At 37.4% G+C, this 20058-nt stretch overlaps 4 protein-coding genes across 4 annotated transcripts; 1 reads left to right on the forward strand and 3 right to left on the reverse strand.

The window, feature by feature from the left end:
- Window positions 1–1956: 1956 nt before the first annotated feature.
- Window positions 1957–4810, forward strand: LOC120429867 (adenosine kinase-like). Its single transcript, XM_039594943.1, has 4 exons — window positions 1957–2119; window positions 2234–2395; window positions 3260–3421; window positions 3721–4810. Exons 1-4 carry the CDS (start codon window positions 2091–2093, stop codon window positions 4526–4528), a joined length of 1161 nt encoding a protein of 386 aa, XP_039450877.1. The 5' UTR covers window positions 1957–2090; the 3' UTR covers window positions 4529–4810.
- A 6866-nt stretch (window positions 4811–11676) lies between these two features.
- LOC120429872 (zinc finger protein AEBP2-like) lies at window positions 11677–18225 on the reverse strand. Its single transcript, XM_039594950.2, has 2 exons — window positions 18092–18225; window positions 11677–12212 (listed from the first exon to the last, which is right to left on the reverse strand). Exon 2 carries the CDS (start codon window positions 12158–12160, stop codon window positions 11777–11779), a length of 384 nt encoding a protein of 127 aa, XP_039450884.1. The 5' UTR covers window positions 12161–12212; window positions 18092–18225; the 3' UTR covers window positions 11677–11776.
- Window positions 12251–13211, reverse strand: LOC120429870 (sepiapterin reductase-like). Its single transcript, XM_039594948.2, has one exon. It carries the CDS (start codon window positions 13144–13146, stop codon window positions 12340–12342), a length of 807 nt encoding a protein of 268 aa, XP_039450882.1. The 5' UTR covers window positions 13147–13211; the 3' UTR covers window positions 12251–12339.
- Window positions 18118–18904, reverse strand: LOC120429871 (coiled-coil domain-containing protein 32). Its single transcript, XM_039594949.2, has 2 exons — window positions 18574–18904; window positions 18118–18434 (listed from the first exon to the last, which is right to left on the reverse strand). The coding sequence occupies exons 1-2, from the start codon at window positions 18737–18739 to the stop codon at window positions 18118–18120; spliced, it is 483 nt and encodes a 160-aa protein (XP_039450883.1). The 5' UTR covers window positions 18740–18904.
- Window positions 18905–20058: the final 1154 nt, after the last annotated feature.

Genomic DNA, 20058 nt, shown 5'->3' on the forward strand with positions numbered 1-20058 from the left:
TTCGATGGATCAACTATGGTCCCCTTGTAACGAGCTGTCAAGTAGGACCTTTCTGTCAAGAAGGACCACGAGGTTAATTTTTCAAAATTGATTTAAAAATCCATTTGAAACACTTTGTGGTCGTACAATGGGTCATTGTACGCAGAAAAATAAGCTTTATCGCTGTAAACAATATTATCAGCAATCTTTGCTTCAATTGGACCCAATTTCAAAATCACGTACCAACCTCGGTACCAACATTAAAAGTGTGCAATGGCCTGACAGCCACACTATTTCTAATGTTGATACCACTATGCGGGCGTGCACAGTTGATAACGCCATCTTCGCTTAAAAAGTCTGGATTATTTAACACTTCTGGAGTTTTTTTAAAAGGTCCAATAAACCAAATTTTCAGTTTTTACTTTTTGGGTGTTTTTTAATACCCCTGACTCCAGGCGGTTTCAAAAACACTTAAAAAGCAAAAACTGAAAATTTTATTTATTGGACCTTTTCAAAAAAAACTCCAGATTATCAATAGAGCACCAAAACGTAGCTCTACGTTACCCTATGATACAGAAATTCTTCTCCTGCATCTGTCTGTATCAAGTGCAATCAACACGCAAAATTCAGATAACACAGATCTGTGTAAAATTTGACACAGATTGCCCAAAACCTGGAATACACAGAATCTGTGTAAAAGCCTTGTACACAGATCTGTGTTCAGCCGTTGTCTGTCAAATCTGTGTAATTTTATAAAAGCAATCTGTGTAAAATTTTACACAGATCTGGGTAAATTTTTACACAGATCTGGGTAAAATTCCACCCCGATTTTTCCCCTGCAAACCAGTTTTCTTTCATAAAATGGATGAAAAAACGGAAATAAACAAAAACAATGAACCTTATTTATTCAATCTTGAGGCAGCGAATCCTTCCTTGGTCGCGGTAACCAGAGCAGCGAATCCTTTCTTGGTCGCGGAAACCGGGGCAGCGAATCACCGGAAGATCACGAATTAGGTTGTTGTTTCGGCTGGCGCTTCATTGTCGGAGGACTTTCTGGTCCGAATCTGGCCGAGACGTTCGAAGAAGTTGGGTAGTGCACGAGGGATCTAAAAAAAACAAGAATTAGATTTAAATTAACAAAGTTTATCAAAAAGAAACCTACCGCAAACGCTGGCCTTCCTTGGTCGCAGGAACCGAGGCAGCGAATCCTTCCTTGGTCGCGGAAACCGGAGCAGCGAATCTTTCCTTGGTCGCGGGGACCGAGGCAGCGAATCGGCGGAAGATCACGAATCAGGTTACTGTTTCGGCTGGCGCTTCCTTGCTGGAGGGCTTTCTGGTCCGAACCTGTAGCGACGATGGCTAGGAAATCTCGAAATCTCAAAACTGGTGTTCTTGCCGGAGGAGTTGGAAGTTTGGTTCACTCTTTTACAGTACTCGCGAAGATATGCTAAACGAACAAAGAAAGTTAGGTTATGGAATTAGTTTATACTTAATCTGGTGAAATTTGTTGTAAAACTATGTTTTCTACTAAGAAATCTACAGTCATGATGTTTGAAATTAAGATTTATAGAAAAACTCAGTTAAAAATCGCAAAAAAAAAATCTATGAAAAAGACGACCGAAAAATTTTCAACCTTTTCAGCTCAGCAGAAGTGCGGGAAATGAACGACAGTGACGCCAACTCTATTTTACACAGATTTAGAAGAGACGCTATTCGAAAATCTGTGTAATATTTTACACAGAACTGTGTCAGGCAACTACACAGATTTTGAAAGCTAGAACTGATCGTCAAGCTGTGTAATTTTTTTACACAGATCTGTGTTATCCAGATTTTGCGTGAAGTAAATCTGTACACATGCGAAATGAACCACCGAATGAACCCCACGTGCGCTGACAGCGTCTTGTTTTGATTTTGCATTCTGGTTACACTGACAGCTACGTCCTTGAAATGAACTGGTTTTACTTTTTCTCGCTGCTGCTGCCTTGCAAGTTGCAGTAGTGGATCGTCTGTGGGCCAGATTAGAATGCAAATTTAAGCGCCTCAACAAATAATTGGTTGATCACAAGGTTGACTGCAAAAGTAATCGCGCGAAGGTGTTAAATTCACCCAGGATGACTAACGGCACACCAATCAGCAGCTGGTGAGTGACGAAATTACTGACCCGTTTTTCCATCACGAGCTGTGGTGGCGGTCATGTAAAGCGCGCAAAAGATTAAAATTAAACATTCTTTTCGTTTCCTCCCGCTGCTGCCAGTGATCGATGTCCCCGGCTTGTGGCCTTCGGGAATGTGCTGCTGGACGTTAGTGTGGAGCTTCGCGATACGCAAATTTTGAAGGACTTTGATCTGAAGGAGGATGACCAGCGGGAAATTCCTGCGGACAAGTTGGCCCGGCTCGGTGCGGTCACCATGGAAACGTAAGTGTGATGGGTCGATAAATACCCACACGTGTGGCAGGGTGGAGTGGAGGTGGGAGGGGGGCCACACCTCCGGTCAAATCCGGCGCGGCGCGAAATTACTGCCGCTTTGCGGTACGCCAGGAAAAAAACCCCGATTTAATCCCACCTGGGGTGAGATAGAGCCTTTCTTACTAAAGGAAGATATCTGGACCAAATTTTCAGTTGATATCGTTGTTCCAAAATTGATCCATTTTAGTGAGCGTTTAGTCAATTCAAAAACAACACTGTCGCTTACACGCAGAAAAATGTTTTGTAGAATCAGCCTGTACGAGGTTTGTTTCAACAAAAATTTTGTTAGATATAATCAACGCCGATTTTGCGTTGAAACAAACCTTGATTTTCTCAATTCCACAAAAATCTTTTGTTGTTATGAAAAAGTTGCTTTGACGTTTAGCGTTGATTCAACAAAAATCTTGATTTTCAAATCAACAAAATGTTTTGTTGATTCAAATAGGCCTTATTTTTCTGCGTGTAGCAGAGATAATCATGATAGGCGATGAGTGATGAACGAGCAATCGATAGGGCAACTTGTACAAAAATGAGGTTATCTAGTATCAAAACCTTATACGCGCCAGCATTACTCGCGTCTGCATGTGAAGCTCAACTTGACAACTTGTCGGCGAGGCGACGGAAATCGATCGTCCATGATTTTTTTGCAAATTTTTCCAATTAATATTTCTCGAGAATTGATTTGATAAATAAGCTTGATTTTGAGTCGGAGCCAAAAGCAAACCCTAGACCTTTCTTTGGTAAGAAAGGCAAAAAATGTCCCAACAGCATGCGGCTCTACTAGCCTCTAACTGAACAAACTTTTACCTTCAGATGCGGCCCGCCAAAGTACAACCCGGGGGGGTCGGCGCTGAATACGACGCGGATCCTGCGGGGCCTTGGCGAAAAGAACGTGATTTTCTGTGGTGCCGTCGGCGCTGATGAGAATGGAGAAATTATAACCAAGATCCTGAAGGACAGCTCGCTGAACACATGGTAAGAGACTCTGCATCGCTTGCTGTGGCTATGTTTGTTTTATGGTTTTGTTATTGCGATGTAATTAACGGGTTGGATGCAAGTGCGCTTGTTTGATCGTTTTTTCAGTGCATTACTCGTTTTAGCCGGTGCATGTAAATACTCGAAGTGAAGAGGAGTTGGGATTTCCCAAAAATGGTGCGATAGGGAAATCCCACAGGGCAAATAGGTGAAGCCTTACATTTTGGTTTAAAACGCTATCAAAAACAATACAAATACAAACTAACACAGAAATACTGATCTTCTTCTCTTTCCCGTAGCATCCAAACACTGCCGGACCACTGCACCGGAACTTGCATCTGCCTGATTAGCGGCGACAAGCGCAGTCTGAACGCAAACATTGGCGCGTCGCTGCACTTCAAGAAGGAGTTTGTAACGTCCCGCTGGTGCCAGGGCAAGATTGGCAGCTGCAATTCGGCGGCCCACGATGACATCGAGGAGGACGTGCGCGTGTTTTACGTCGAGGGTTATTTCGTGCCGGAAAAGTTTCACATTTGTCAGTACATTTACGAGAAGTACTGCAAGGGCACGGCAAATCTGTTCGTGACGAACCTGAACGCGACCTATATTTTGCAAAATTTTACCAAGGAAATGCGCTGGATGGTTGAGCAAGCGGATCTTGTATTTGGAAATCTGACCGAATTTGTAGCCCTGGCGGAGATTTACGAGTGCGAAGACTTTGACGAGCTGGCCAAATGTTTGATTCGGAAGTATTTGAAGATCAATCGGGAAAAGATTCTGGTCGCCACGGATGGATGCCGATGTGTGCGGTTCTATCACGGCAACGGGAGCGCATTCTACGGGGAGTCGTACCAGGTTCCGATAATTCCCCAAAAGGCGGTTATCGACACGACCGGTGCAGGCGATTCGTTCGTGGCCGGCTTCCTGTACAAGTACATGAACGGAGAGTCTCCGACGCTGCCGGACTGCATCCGCCACGGAAGCAAGGTAGCAGCGAAGGTGATCCGCCAGGTGGGCTGCAATCTGCCCTCGTCACTACCGGCATCGCCGACGCTGACACCCACAACCTCGCAGCAGGAAGATTTGTTGAAGGCCAAGCAGACTTAAGTGTGCTTGAGCTCACGGGAAGTTATGTTAAGTTGTCGTCTATTGTCGTACAGGTGCTGTACTCGATCGGTGATTTGTTCAATCTCATATTTGGCTGTTAAGAGGTACTTAGGGAATCTCATTCCTTTCATTAGAAATTTTGTTTTTTTTTTTTGCTAGGTGATAGATTGAATAGTTGTTAATTTTTAAGCTCAAGCTCATTATGTATCGCTTTTTTAACTTGTTAAACAAATTAAGCTAAAAAATGCAAATGGAAATAAAATTGCTATCCTTGTTGTATCAGTCGTTTGTTTTGCGTATTTTTTGGATAAAAAACCCATTTTTTTTTTAATACCAGAAGTGTTAATATTATTGAATCATAAAATGACATGCCTCATAATTGTTTTTTTTGTTATTTTTTTCAGATGAAAATACCTACTAGAATTAACCTGGCGATTATTGCACTCGATCGGAATTTCGAGATTTTTCGATAGTGAGATTACGATCTACCATCGCCAACTTACAATCGAAATATTACTATCGAGAATTCTCTATCGTGGCTCGGGATATTACGACCGAAATTTGTAATAGCCTTTTTCAATTATTTTTTTATTGAAATGACAAATGACAGAAATAGAAAAAATTAAAACTATTTTTAAATTCAAATATTTTAAAACATAAAAATAGGAAAAAACATATATTTTTTTGAAATTTCAACTAGTCTAAAAAATTCTAAAAACTTTAAAAATTTATAAGAATTGAAAATTTGTGAAAATTAAAAAGAAATGAAATACTTCAAATATTTCCAACAAAAAAAATATCAAAATATTACAATTTGCATAAATTTAGTATTTAAAATTTTAAAGTCAATGATTGTTTCGATTTCAAGCTACGGAAATAGTGAATTGAAATGCAAAAATAATCACGATTCGTAAAATGTTTCTACAAACCACACAAAGAAAAAAATCACGTTGTAGTTTGTGTGATTAATTAAGTTATTTAATATACATCTCACAATGCCTAGAAGAGACCTCTCTTACTGATGTGCGTAAGCGTTGCTTTGCTTTGTGAATTTCTACCTAAGCTAACGATGTATCAAAATGATTTAATCCTGTTCCTACCCGATTTTACAAACAAGAATATTGAGATGCAATAAAAAAAATCAATATCTTGATTTCTATCAACACAAATATATAAATAATATATTAGCCCGGGTCAAAAAAATTAAAGTTGCTCAAATGAAAAATTATATGAGATTGCCCGAAAGAGTACTCAAAATGGAGGCTCAGGCCAAAATTTCAGCCCATTTGGTTGAAAACTGGCTTGCCTTGAGCAGGAACAAGTTTAAATGGGAATTAACCCGTAAAACTGGAGCATTTAGGTAAATTGCTCTGTACAAGACAGCCGTTAACAAATGACGACTTTTGCATACCATGGCGTCCTAGGGGATAATCTGGGGAACAATTCCTCCGAAGGGTGCAAGACGATCCGAGGCCCCTGGTTTTGCCTTGAACCGGATTCATTCCGGCGTCGCAGAAATTCTCATGGTCCCAGCTAAATGTATAGGGAAAAATCAAAACACACTAAGAAGGCTGCCTCGATCAGAGGACGCCACATGGCAATCAGCCACCACGTGGCAGGATGGTATCATCAATTTTTGCTTTTAAAGTGGTTTTGTTATTTTTAGGACATTTTATTCAACCAGATATTTGATCAAAAACACCTTAACAACGGTAGATGTAATTTTGAAGTCGATTTTTGAGTTATTTCCATGCCACGTGGTGACTGATTGCCATGTGGCGTCCTCTGATCAAGGCAGCCTTCTTAGTGTGTTTTGATTTTTCCCTATACATTTAGCTGGGACCATGAGAATTTCTGCGACGCCGGAATGAATCCGGTTCAAGGCAAAACCAGGGGCCTCGGATCGTCTTGCACCCTTCGGAGGAATTGTTCCCCAGATTATCCCCTAGGACGCCATGGTATGCAAAAGTCGTCATTTGTTAACGGCTGTCTTGTACAGAGCAATTTACCTAAATGCTCCAGTTTTACGGGTTAATTCCCATTTAAACTTGTTCCTGCTCAAGGCAAGCCAGTTTTCAACCAAATGGGCTGAAATTTTGGCCTGAGCCTCCATTTTGAGTACTCTTTCGGGCAATCTCATATAATTTTTCATTTGAGCAACTTTATTTTTTTTGACCCGGGCTATAATATATATAATAATATATAATAAATGTGTGATATATATCAACATCGGAAACCATCTGAGCAATTCTCTACCAAAACCGGAAATGGATTTTATTTGTATTTTTTTATTTGGCTCAAACTTTGTGGGGGCCTTCCCTATGACCAAATAAGCTATTTTGCGTCATTGGTTCACCCATACAAGTCTCAATACAATTTTGGCAGCTGTCCATACAAAAATGGTATGTAAACATTCAAACAGCTGTAACTTTTGACTGAATTTTCTGATCAATTTGGTGTCTTCGGCAAAGTTGTAGGTATTGTTAAGAACCATAACATTCCACCATTTTCTAATGACAATATCTCAGCAACTAATGGTCCGATTTTCAATGTTAATACATGAAACATTCGTAAAATTTTCCGATCTTTTCGAAAAAAAATATTTTGAAAATTTTTAAATCAAGACTAACATTATAAAAGGCCTTAGCATTGAATATTACGCCCATTTAAAATGCTAGTCTTTATTTCAAAATTTTCAAAATATTTTTTTTTCGAAAAGATCGGACAATTTTACGAGTGTTTCATGTTTTAACATTGAAAATCGGACCATTAGTTGCTGAGATATCGGCATTAGAAAATAATGGGGTTGCTTTGGTGAGATTTAGAAAACTTCAATTTTCATGTTTCTTTTTCTTAAAGCGGCTGTATCTCAGCAACCAGAGGTCCAATCTGCAATGTCTCTTAGATAATTTTATAGCAAATTTTCTGAACTTTTCAAAAAATATATTGGAAATGGTCACTTATGGTCACTATTTTTAAAAATCGGAAAACTTCAAATATTTCGCTAAAATCAAACTTTCGGTGGCTATATCTTGAAAATGGAGCCCTTTATAAAAAAATCTGTCAAGTACTTTTCGATTGGAAATACAATTTTGCATTAAAAAAATAAGGTCAAATTTGTTTTTACATGAAATTTCGATTTTTTTCAAAAATCACTATTTTTTCAAATATTCATAACTCGGCGGCAGATTTTTTGATCATGTTTCTCTATGGCTCAAAAGTTGCGGATTTTGTACCCTAAAACATATCAAAAAATCTTAAAAATCAAAAAATACGTATAGTACGTTTTAGTGAAAAAAAAAGTTGATAAAAAAAATCTACAATTTTTTTCCGTGTACCTTTTTTTTCTCAAAAGTCCTTAACAATAGCTACAACTTTGCCGAAGACACCAAATTGATCAGAAAATTCAGTCAAAAGTTACAGCTGAATATTTACATACCATTTTTGTATGGACAGCAGCCAAAATTGTATGGAGACTTTTATGGGTGAACCAATGACGCAAAATAGCTTATTTGGTCATAGGGAAGGCCCCCACAAAGTTTGAGTCGAATAAAAAAATACAAAAAATAAAAATGGTCGAAATCGGCCAATTTCGTAGAGAGTTGCTCATCTTGGCAAATAGCCCTGAAACGACGGCAACGTGTGGCTCCATCTCCAGGGAAATTTCTAAGTACCTAAATTTAAAACAAATAAATTTTGGAGTTTAAATTTATGTTTAACAATTATTTTTTATACATACACTGCCGTTCTACATGTTCAAAAAAGGGCAACTGAGCAAAACGCGATTGAAATTTTTCGATCGATTTCTGTGTTTCTACGCATAATTGTCCCGTGGTTCCCTATTCGCCCTATATGACCCTTATCACTCCGGTTAACATGTTATCACCCTTATTTGTAATCCTCTTGCAGTTAAACAGGTAAACAAGATAAAATGCTTCGTAAAACTCATGATTTCGTGATAGAAAATACTTGGTGGGACAATTATGCGTAGAAGTTCAACGATGGGCCAAACAGACTTGGTGTTGTTTTCAATGATTTTCTGAACAAAGTACTAGATTTTATGTGTTTTTCTGGAAGTATACGTAAAACTTAACTTAAAAATGATAAAAAGTCAAAATCATCGAAAACTGACATGGGACAATTATGCGTAGAACGGCAGTACACTGTGTATCCAGGTTTTTAAACGAAGATGGCGTTCTAATGGTGAACGTCCGAAATGTCAAAATCACGCAGTGGTACCAATATTCCGAAAGAAGTGTGCCATGGCATGACAGCCACATTTGTTTTCTAATGTTGGTGCTACTGCGCGATTTTGACATTTCGGATGTTCACCATTAGAGCGCCATCTTCGCTTAAAACCCTGGATACGGATTGATTTGACTGGGCCTTTTAGGGCATCTCCACCGCAGAGATCTAATTGCGTGGCAAACCTATCGATTGGATCCCCAGTTTTAGCTTTGCTCCGTACCTAATGCACGTTTTCGCACCGCTGGGAGCTAATTTGGCTACCGAATCAAGCCCACCGCGGGGATCTAATTTATTTATTTTCAAATTTTAGCCGTTTTGTTGATCGAAATCAATAAAACTACATTCTAGCATGATAGAACATGCTTCCAATTACATTTTATGTCCTAATTGTTTACTTACGTCAATTAAATATCATTTTCAAATTTTTAAAAGAGTTCATCCGATTTGCTCCCGACATGTTTGCACCCCAACTTTCGCACCGCGGGTAGCAAAGCTAAAGCTAAATTAGCCTTCGAGTTCATTCAGCGAAGAAAAAGTTCATCGGGGATCCGTCGAGTAGCCAAGATAGGTGCTCGAGAAGTCCCCGAGCTGCCGGTGGCTAATGTTTTCAGCGATTTTTAGAATCATTTGTCTTTGTTTGGTTGAAGTTGCATTAATTTTGATTATCAAACTTGAATGAATATTGAAGAAATCAGTAATTTGGTTCAAAACGACTTTATTAAATTGAAAAATTGTGTTTTTTTATCATTATTAAGTATTTTTTAAATAAAAAATAATCAACCACCGATTTTTGATACAAGCAAATCATCACAGAAAATTTAAACATTTTTGAATTATGTATTAAAATTCAAATATATATCAAGAATTTTCCTTTTTGTATGCGACAAACGTTTTAATAATATTGTATTCGATATAATGATATTGAAAATACCCGCCAAATCTCTTGCAGAATTTTGAAATTAAATGGACAGATCTGGAGTTTTTTTTAAAAGGTCCAATAAACCAAATTTCCAGTTTTTGCTTTTTGGGTGTTTTTGAAACCGCCTTGAGTCAGGGGTATTAAAAAACACCCAAAAAGCAAAAACTGTAAATTTGGTTTATTGGACCTTTTCAAAAAAAAACTCCAGAATTTTTTTTTGAAATTAAGAAATTCGAAAATATAAATTTACGAAAAAACTCGAAATTCTAACATTCAAAAACACTTTTTTTGTCAAGAATTGTATTCAAAATCAGGAATTAAAAAAATATGATTTAAAGAATTTGTGAATTTAAGAATTTAAGAATTTAAGAATTTAAGAATTTAAGAATTTAAGAATTTAAGAATTTAAGAATTTAAGAATTTAAGAATTTAAGAATTTAAGAATTTAAGAATTTAAGAATTTAAGAATTTGAGAATTTAAGAATTTATGAATTTAAGAATTTAAGAATTTAAGAATTTAAGAATTTAAGAATTTATGAATTTAAGAATTTAAGAATTTAAGAATTTAAGAATTTAAGAATTTAAGAATTTAAGAATTTAAGAATTTAAGAATTTAAGAATTTAAGAATTTAAGAATTTAAGAATTTAAGAATTTAAGAATTTAAGAATTTAAGAATTTAAGAATTTAAGAATTTAAGAATTTAAGAATTTAAGAATTTAAGAATTTAAGAATTTAAGAATTTAAGAATTTAAGAATTTAAGAATTTAAGAATTTAAGAATTTAAGAATTTAAGAATTTAAGAATTTAAGAATTTAAGAATTTAAGAATTTAAGAATTTAAGATTTTAAGAATTTAAGAATTTAAGAATTTAAGAATTTAAGAATTTAAGAACTTAAGAATTTAAGAATTTAAGAATTTAAGAATTTAAGAATTTAAGAATTTAAGAATTTAAGAATTTAACAATTCAAGAAATTAAGAATTTAAGAATTTAAGAATTCAAGAAATTAAGATCAGGATTGCTAGGATTGCTTGTTTTCAAATCCGTATTGGCTTATTTAAAATATTATGCTTGAATTTTGCTTTTTACTCAATACAAATGACTTGTCTCTTCCATGTCCGGCAGTAGATCGACAATGCGTTGACCAAAATTAAACAAACACAGCCCCAATCTGACCTAAAAAACTAAACTGCATCACCCCAGATTACCAAAAGTCATTTTTCATGCGTAAACTTGCAGGCACGGAAGGGAAAATATCTCCAAACTCGAATAATTGAAATCGAAAAATCAATCATCACTCCTAATGTAAACATTTACTGACGTGAGCAGGATAAACTCTATGTTTACAAACTCACATTGGCCCAATTACATTGTTTTGCTTGAAAAAACCATCCGTCAGACGATTTGCTCCCGGTAGATCCCGGAGCTAACCTGAGTTTTGTTTAGATTCGGATGAACACGGATGAACTCGAACCTAAATTAGCTCTCGCACAAGTACCGCGGTGGGCTTGACGCGGGTGCCAAATTAGCTTTGCAACGCAATTAGGTCCCTGCGGTGGAGATGCCCTTAAAGGGTGACGTCGGGTGAACTTGAAAAAAGGATACTTTTTACTTTGAGTGTAGATTCTTGAATAAAACAAAAATAATTTCCGATTTTTTAATTTTGGATTTCAAACCAAAAGCGAAAACAAGCTTCGAACACATGTTTAGATTTCCTCGATCGTCAGTTGTTATTTTACGATGATATTTCGTGAAATTACGGTCGAATGATCTCAATGAACTATCGAAAAATTACGACTTACGGTTGACACATTACGAAAAATCACGATCGTGAGTCAAGAAATTACAACCAAGTGCAATAATTAGCACGTACCTTAGAGTTACAATTACTTGAAATTCCTCAACATTTACCCAGGTTCCCCTTGACTTTTAAAACTTTTTACTCCATTAAATGTCAGCACTAAAGAAAGTAAAGCACAATATTCGCACATTAAAATTTATTCCAATAAATATAGTCAAATCACAAACATGCGTTTGCATCGATTCGAGAGACCAACCACTTTACTTTCCAAAACTCTCCCCTCAAAACGTAACCAACGATATCCGCCTCAACTCGTCATCCGTGGACAGATCTTCGTCGTCCCCCTCGGAATCGTACTCCGTTTCCTCGTCCTCATCGTACTCATCGTCGTCCTCGTCCTCGTCGGTACTTTCCCACGACTCCTCCAGGCTGTAATCGATCGCGGCCACGCCTGCAACGCGATTAGCGCCACCTCCTCCTCCACCACCCCGCCCATCATCCACGCCCTGGATGGCGATCCGTTCGGTGTGGATGTTGATCTCGACCTCCCAGCGAAAGTTCAGTATCATGAATCCGGCCGTTATGAGCACCGGCAGTGTGACCCGACTCTTCCACGCGAGGTTCGTGAGAAAGAGAAACGTTTTGCCAAAGGTGGAATTCATCATTTTTTTTTTTTTTGAAAGGATGTTTTCGGATTTTAGTTAGGGGGTAGTGGTTCTGGAAAGAGATAGAAAGAGACGAAAAGAAACACGCCGTTACTTGTTTGCTGAGTAATATTTGCACATTTATTGGTAGCATATAATAAGCAAGTAACAAATAAGATGAATAAGTGGAATGTGTGTGTTTAATCGTAATAATCAACGTGATCGCCAGATTTGAACTGGCCCGCCTCGAGCACGCTCAGGAACTTGGCCGTCGTTTGGTGCGTCGTGAGCATGGTCGTGGAATCGCGCAGCCCTTTGAAGTACGCGCGGATCTCCTTGGCGTTCGAGCGACCCTGAATGTCTACCGTCATGTCGGTATCGACCGGCCCTGGCGAGTAGTTCAGCACCACCAAGTCCGGCTCTTCGTTGGCCAGCACCTTGAAGTACATTTCACGGGCGGCCTTCCCCGAGCAGTAGAATCCCATGCTTTTGAACGGAACCAGGCACGCCTTCGAGGTAATATTCACGACCAACTTCCGCGGACACTCGCCAAACCGGCGCAGAAAGCAGCTGTTCAAAACTCCCACCGTGATGACATTCGTCGCAAAGTACTCCTCCCACTCTTGCCGATCCGCCATATCGATCGCCTTGCGTTCCACGTTCCCGATCGTGCCCACGTTGTGAACGATCGCCGCCAGCCCAAAACTCTCCACCGGCTTCTTCCCGAGCGACTTCCCGATAATGTCCTCCAGCAGCTCCCGCGAGGCGTTACTCAAATCCACCGAACTCGTAACCACAGTTATGTGCGGGTTCACCTCCAAGATCTCCGCCCGCGTAGACTCCAGCCCGGAAGCGGACCGCGCAAGCAGTACCACGATGGACCCAGCCCGGAAGCGACGCGCCGTTTCGATGGCCATCCGTTGGCCGATGCCGCGAGAGGCGCCGGTGATCAGGAAGTACGCAACCTGGTCGAGGTCGATTTTGGTGCCGCTGGTCGATGATGCCATGGTGCTGCTTTGTGGCTTGAACGTGTAGAACTAACGGAAAAGTGCTGCGCGCTCTCTCAATCTCTCTGTAGGTGCGATGAAACGAAACAGATCCGGTCACGAATGCTAACGATTGGCTAGTGCTGATTAACGCCGAGTCACACATGAAGAATGCTGATTGCAGTTTGAGTCAGGGGTGTTCAAGGTGGTGAGTTCAGCTATTCAGAGAACACATCCATCAAAAAATCGGCTCTCAAGATACAGATTTTAGAATATTTAGATACAACTTTTGAATGGAAAGCTATCAAATTAGTAGGGGAGAACCAATAACGCAAAAAGCTTCTTTGGTCCTAGAGAAGGCCTCTACAAAGTTTAAGGCAAATAAGATGCAAAAAATAATCAATGTTTGAAATTTTAGGGAATTACTCCCATAAAAAATCGTACGGCAGTTGCATTTTGCATGGCACGTATTCAAACATACAAATCTGGAGTTCTTTTTTAAAAGGTCCAATAAACCAAATCGACGGTAACATTTCAAAAGGCATCATGTACATTTCAACACTTTCTGGGTTATTGTATATTCTGAAAGTACTTCTAATAAGCTACCTCTCCACCAAAAATGAGCAAAAGTTACTTCAGTAAAGTCTGTTTAATCATGATTTTAAATAAAGTAACATACACAAAATCTCTGCCATCAGCAGTTCCTGTTTATATAGCCCTGTCATCGGAATTTTCAGTTTCTGCTCGTTGGGTGTTTTTAAAACCGCCTTGAGTCAGGGGTATTAAAAAACAAAAATTGAAAATTTGGTTCATCGGACCTTTTTAAAAAAAACTCCAGAAACATTGAAACGTTAAAAACATAGAAAATAGAAAATAAATAAAACAATTTTAAAATGGTGAAATTTAAAACTTCAAGAATAAAAAATAACACATTCTAAACAGTGAAAAATAACAAAAATCGGAGATTCAGAAATTTTTAAACTAAGAAGTTTGGAACCTTAAAAATACACATGTTGGAAAAATTACAAATAAAAAATGCTTTTTTTATTATTGTAAAACAAATAAAATTTCAAAAATTTAATGATTAAAAAAAATTAATACAGTTTTTACTCGAAAATTAAAAAAAAATAGAAACTAGAAAATATAAATTGAGAAAAAGGAACTTAAAATATAAATAATCAGAACAAAATTAATTCAAAAACATGCAAACAATGTTTTAACTTGATTATCCAAAGTTCTCACCAAAATTTCACTACGGGTAAAGAGAATCACGATTTTTTCTTAAGAATTCAAAAATAAAAGTATTTTAGAATATATATTTTTTTAATCTGTGAATATAAGAATTTAAGATTTAGGAATTTAAAAATTTTAAAATAACTGAAATTGAGAATTTGAGCTTTAAAAACATAACGAAGTTTCAAAAATTTAGAAACGCAAAAATATAAATGTGCCCAAAACTCAACATTAGAAAAAATCAAAATTTCAAAAAGGGGCAGATTTTTCAACACAAAAAAGTAAAAAAAATATAGGGATTAAAAAAAAATACAGTTCTAACTCGATTATCCATAGTCTCCGCCAACATTTTACTCCGGATAATCAAAACACGAAATTTGGTTATTCACAAATAATGATTTTCTGTTATTTATCAAATATGGCAGCAAAGATGGGGTATTTAAGAATTTAAGTATTTAAGAATTTAAGAATTTAAGAATTTGAAAATTTGAGAATTTACGAATTTAAGAATTTCAGAATTTCAGAATTTAAGAATTTAAGAATTTAAGAATTTAAGAATTTAAGAATTTAAGAATTTAAGAATTTAAGAATTTAAAAATTTAAAAATTTAAAAATTTAAGAATTTAAGAATTTAAGAATTTAAGAATTTAAGAATTTAAGAATTTAAGAATTTAAGAATTTAAGAATTTAAAAATTTAAGGATTTAAGAATTTAAGAATTAAAAATTTAAAAATTTAAGATTTAAAGAATTTAAGAATTTAAGAATTTAAGAATTTAAGAATTTAAGAATTTAAGAATTTAAGAATTTAAGAATTTAAGAATTTAAGAATTTAAGAATTCAAGAATTTAAGAATTTAAGAATTTAAAAATTTAAGAATTTAAGAATTTAAGAATTAAAGAATTTAAGAATATAAGAATTTAAGAATTTAAGAATTTAAGAATTTGAGGGAAATAAAATAGGATTTTTTTAAACCGAGATTTAAGAGATTCTATGACAATTTCCGGAATTCCATTTCCCGGAATGGACATTATCCGGAATGGACGTTATCCGGAATGAAATTTCCCGGAATGGACGATTCCCGGAATGGACATTTCCCGGAAAAATGTTTTTTTTATATTACCTGATTTGACAATGAATGGAATCTTGCCTACTCGCTTACTTGTGGTTAAGAATTATCAAGTTTGTACCCCGTTGGTTTGACCTAGTCACATTTAAGGAACTTGATATTTTGACAACAATATGAATGATAAACACATGAATCTTAAAAAAGAAAGAGAAAGGTTCGGACACGAACAATAGAAGCAAGCGATGACTATTGAACCAATACTTTATTAATCACCACGAGATGTAACAATGTAGATCAACAGATATTAGAAAAATACTAGATTTTTTTTAACATTCTTTTAATGTGATGTTATGTAAGAATTTTCCCTTCTTTTGTTAATCAGTTGACTTTTGTGACTAAATTGTACCAAATTTTATTATAAGGCAGAATGTTTATTTTCAAAGTAGGGAAAACCTCAAGAAAGTACCTTGAGTTTCTGAAAAGCTTTTTATTTTCTTGAGGTTTTCCGTTCTTTGAAAATAATCATTCTGCTTTATAGTAAAATTTGGTAGAATTTAGTCAAAATCAAAAAAAAATCAAATCAAATCATTCGCTCTACAGCATTGCCTTGGCGTTCTCGATTACGAGATTCCTACTCGAAACTAAGTGTCCGAAGGCTTGATTGTTGAGGCAATTGCAAACCTCTTTTTACACCTTAGCTTCCATCCATCCCGGGATTCGAACTGACGACCTTTGGATTGTTATTCCAACTGCCTACCAGCGACTCCACCGAGACAGGACCCAAGGAGACGACTCCTACACATGGACTGAGCTATCGACCTAACCTCTAGGTTAGACCGGGGCCAACATTTACTTCCATAGGGACGTGGCGTTACATCGTGCTGCCATCTGGTTTTTTTAAGTGCAAGAGTGGAAAAGTGCTGAGTCATAGTCTAAAAATAGACGGCGTCCTATCTCGCCCAGCAAAATGAAGTCGATAAAGTAGTCGGTTTCGATGCAGAAAAAGTGGAAAATGTGGTCTAAAAATAGCGACGCCATCCCCCTATGCGTGACCAGACAAATCTCGTCTCGAAAAATGCCAACGGGACCTTCTGGGATCGAACCAAGGCCGACTGGGTGAGAGGCAATCACGCTTACCCCTACACCACGGGTCCCGGTTTAGTCACAATAGTCAACTGATTAACAAAAGAAGGGAAAATTCTTACATAACATCACATTGAAAGAATGTTAAAAACATCTAGTGTTTGTCTAATATCTGTCGATCTACATTGTTACATCTCGTGGTGGTTAATAAAGTATTGGTTCAATAGTCAACGCTTGCTTCTATTGTTCGTGTCCGAATATTTCACTTTCTTTTTTATCATTCATGTATTTATCATTCATATTGTTGTTAAAATATCAAGTTCCTCAAATGTGACTAGGTCGAACCAATTCATTGTCACATCAGGTAATATAAAAAAAAACTCATTTTTCCGGGAATTGTCCATTCTGGGAAACGTCAATTGGGTACTAAAGCCCTATGTAAATTTTGATGTACAACGATAAAAAACACGATTAAAAACAATTTCTGATCACTTTTTTTCATTTTAATGCAAATTTTTTTTTTGACAAGACAACATTTTTTCGATGGATCAACTATGGTCCCCTTGGAACGAGCTGTCAAGTAGGAACTTTTCTGTCAACAAGGACCGCGAGGTTAATTTTTCAAAATTGATTTAAAAATCCATTTTAAACTCTTTGTGGTCGTACAAAGGGTCATTGTACTCAGAAAAATAAGCTTTATCGCTGTAAACAATAATATCAGCAATCTAAGCTTCATTTTAGGACCCAATTCTGGGAAATTCCATTCCGGCAATTGTCCATTCCGGGAAATGGAATTCCGGAAATTGTCATAGAATCATTTAAGAATTTAATAGTTTAGCAATTTGAGAATTTAAGAATGAAAGGATTAAAGAAGAGCACAATTTGAAATTCAATATTAAAATATTTTAGAAACACAAAAATACAAAATATTTGAAAATAACGAAAAGAGTAAAAAAAGAATGCCCAACTTTTCTCGACCGCGTTTTGTTCGAGCTCCATACTCAGCTTCAACATTGAATTTTGGTTCTTTAGCTTCCATGATAAATATCGTTGTCTGAAAAAATAAGGCTTATCGGTCGTACTAAAAAAACATTATTCTCCAATTTTCATTGTTTGCAAAGTCATGTCTCTGCAACCAAAGGTTGGATTAACAGTGTTGTAATTTTCTTTTTCATAGAGATTTTTTGCAGCCAGTTGAAAAGATTGTTTTTGAGGATGGAAGAGTGTGTCAATTTATAAAATAAATATTAAAGCTCGGTTTTATCAAACTTTTACAAAAAGTAATTTTCAATTGCAAAATTAATTCTCGCTCTGTTTTAACAGGTCCTATGTATTAATCACTTAACACCACTTGGAATTTTTTTATTTTTTTTATTGCTCTACACCATCTAAATTGATTTTAGAAAATCGATTGATTTAGTTTAACTCGTCCTAAAACTTCTATTATGAACACCCCTGACTACAACAAATTACCCTTACCGCAGATCACGCAAAAAAAATCTTCCCACAATGTAACAACCTCCCTCCTCCATCGTGACTAATGATAAAGATCAATGCAAAGTTGCCGCTTTCTGTCAACTTACCACTTTTTTTCTCCTTCTCAATCGCTCTAACGACTGGTGGAGCTCTCGGTTCCACTTTCCTCCCCTTCCTTGCCGTAGTCCTGTTGCTGCTGCTGCTCTTCCTGGGCTTCCTCCCCCTCGAGATGATCGTGCTTCAGGAGATGCGCTAGCTCCGCTGCCGAGAGGGCTTGTTCCGGACGAATGATTCGCAACAGTTCGTGGTTGAACACGGGCTCGTCCAGCTGGTCGTAGTTCTGGGATGCAGCGGCGGGGTCGTTCAGCAGCTGTTGCATACAAGCCTCGCGACGTTCGGCCAACTGCTGCAGGACGGTCGGATTGGTCCTCAGTCTACGAAGTCTACGTTCTGCGTGTGATAAAGGGGGGAAGGATGCCATTAAATTGATAACGTTTTGACTCTTTCGAGAGCTTCAAATCTGCCTCTTATCAGCAATGCAAAATGGTGGCACAAACAATAAGACAATTACAATCTCCTCTTAAATTACCTAACGCGGCCAAATAGCTGTCCGAGTCCGGAAGTCTTCCGTCCCGCGGTTGCTGCTGATCCCCGACGGCGGCTGGTTCAAAGTTGTCCTCGAACTGCAGCTGGACAGCGGAGCAGATTGCGTCACTAGTTGGGTTTGGATTGCACCACGGATCCGCAACGCTCATCGTCCTCCTGTGTGGGGAGGGGGTGCTGCTGCTGATTAATGGCTACACGACTGCAGCTTCTCTCACTATTTTTTTCTCTTTTCGAACGAACGAGAAAACGATCGCGTCACGACGCCCCAACTGGTTGGTGACGTGGTGGAGAGGCTGGACGATTGAAAGAAACTGGTTTCAAGCTTCGCAAATTTCGCGAAAAAAGAGTTACGACGGAGAAGAGAAAATTAAAATTAAATTTTATTTTACTTTGCGCGACTCGATGACAAATGGTTTTTTTCAAAACAAACATTTAGTTTGACGTTTCTTGGTCGAATTTAGATCGATTTTCATGAACTCGCTCGCGAAGTTGACCTAATCGATTCACAGCTCCTAATATACACTGATAATCAACATTACACACTGTTCAGTTCACTTTTACACACTTGTATGGGATTTTTCAGTTCAAGTATGATTACACGAAAGTGTGTAATCATACTTGAACTGAAAAATCCCATACAAGTGTGTAAAAGTGAACTGAAAAAAGTGTAATGCTGTTTACCAGTGTAATGTTGCCTTCCTCACCTCGATAACCCCGATAACCCACACTCAAAGTCAGAAGTATCCCTCAAAAGGGTACTTTCAATCCTCTAAAAGGATACTTTCTATCCTTTTTTAAAGTTCACCCGGCGTTACCCTTTCAAAAGGGTATGTCAAATTCAGTACCTTTTTAGATACCCTTTTAAAGGGTGACGACGGGTGAACTTGAAAAAAGGATACTTTTTACGTTGAGTGCACATCAGGGATGCCAGATACACAGATTTGTCTGTGTTTCACAGACATTTGAGCTCGTGTCAGACATTTTTTGAGGTACACAGACTTTTTAAAAACTTCATTAAATTGTTATTTTGTTAAAATATCAATCGAAACTTAGGGGAAATTCTCGTATGTTTGGCAGGTTAAGCACTCGCTCCTAACTCCATCCAATATGCTGATTTTCACTATTTAAACAACTAATTTTGCAAAACTTTTGGTAGAAACTTGCTTGCTCACTTCTTATTGAGCTATTTATCACTCGAGTTCAGTTGAAAACGCTTTTACGCTCCTTCATCAAACTGCTCTGCCCTTTCATTCTCCCGCACTTGTCCCATCTGTTCAACCACATCATCCAGACCAAGTCGTTCCCCTCAAGCTGGAAAAAGGCTCTCATCACCCCTATCCCGAAGCAGACCAATCCCTCGCAGCCCAAGGACTTCCGGCCAATCAGCGTTCTCCCGGCGATCTCAAAAATTCTTGAGAAGATACTGCTGTCGCAAATTTCCGAGCACCTCGACAACCCGGCTGCACCG

This window comes from Culex pipiens, unplaced genomic scaffold (assembly GCF_016801865.2).
Source record: "Culex pipiens pallens isolate TS unplaced genomic scaffold, TS_CPP_V2 Cpp_Un0015, whole genome shotgun sequence".
Classification (NCBI taxonomy): Eukaryota; Metazoa; Arthropoda; class Insecta; order Diptera; family Culicidae; genus Culex; species Culex pipiens.

What these genes read in the sequence shown, in the direction of transcription:
- LOC120429867 (XM_039594943.1), top strand. Translation starts at nt 2,091, where the DNA reads ATGACTAACGGCACACCAATCAGCAGCTG. An exon ending in GGTGCGGTCACCATGGAAAC is followed by an intron (nt 2,396 to 3,259) that starts GTAAGTGTGATG and finishes TTTTACCTTCAG; the next exon opens with ATGCGGCCCGCCAAAGTACA. An exon ending in GACAGCTCGCTGAACACATG is followed by an intron (nt 3,422 to 3,720) that starts GTAAGAGACTCT and finishes TCTTTCCCGTAG; the next exon opens with CATCCAAACACTGCCGGACC.
- LOC120429872 (XM_039594950.2), bottom strand. Translation starts at nt 12,160, where the DNA reads ATGATGAATTCCACCTTTGGCAAAACGTTTCTCTTTCTCACGAACCTC.
- LOC120429870 (XM_039594948.2), bottom strand. Translation starts at nt 13,146, where the DNA reads ATGGCATCATCGACCAGCGGCACCAAAATCGACCTCGACCAGGTTGCG.
- LOC120429871 (XM_039594949.2), bottom strand. Translation starts at nt 18,739, where the DNA reads ATGAGCGTTGCGGATCCGTGGTGCAATCCAAACCCAACTAGTGACGCA. An exon ending in CAGCTATTTGGCCGCGTTAG is followed by an intron (nt 18,435 to 18,573) that starts GTAATTTAAGAG and finishes TATCACACGCAG; the next exon opens with AACGTAGACTTCGTAGACTG.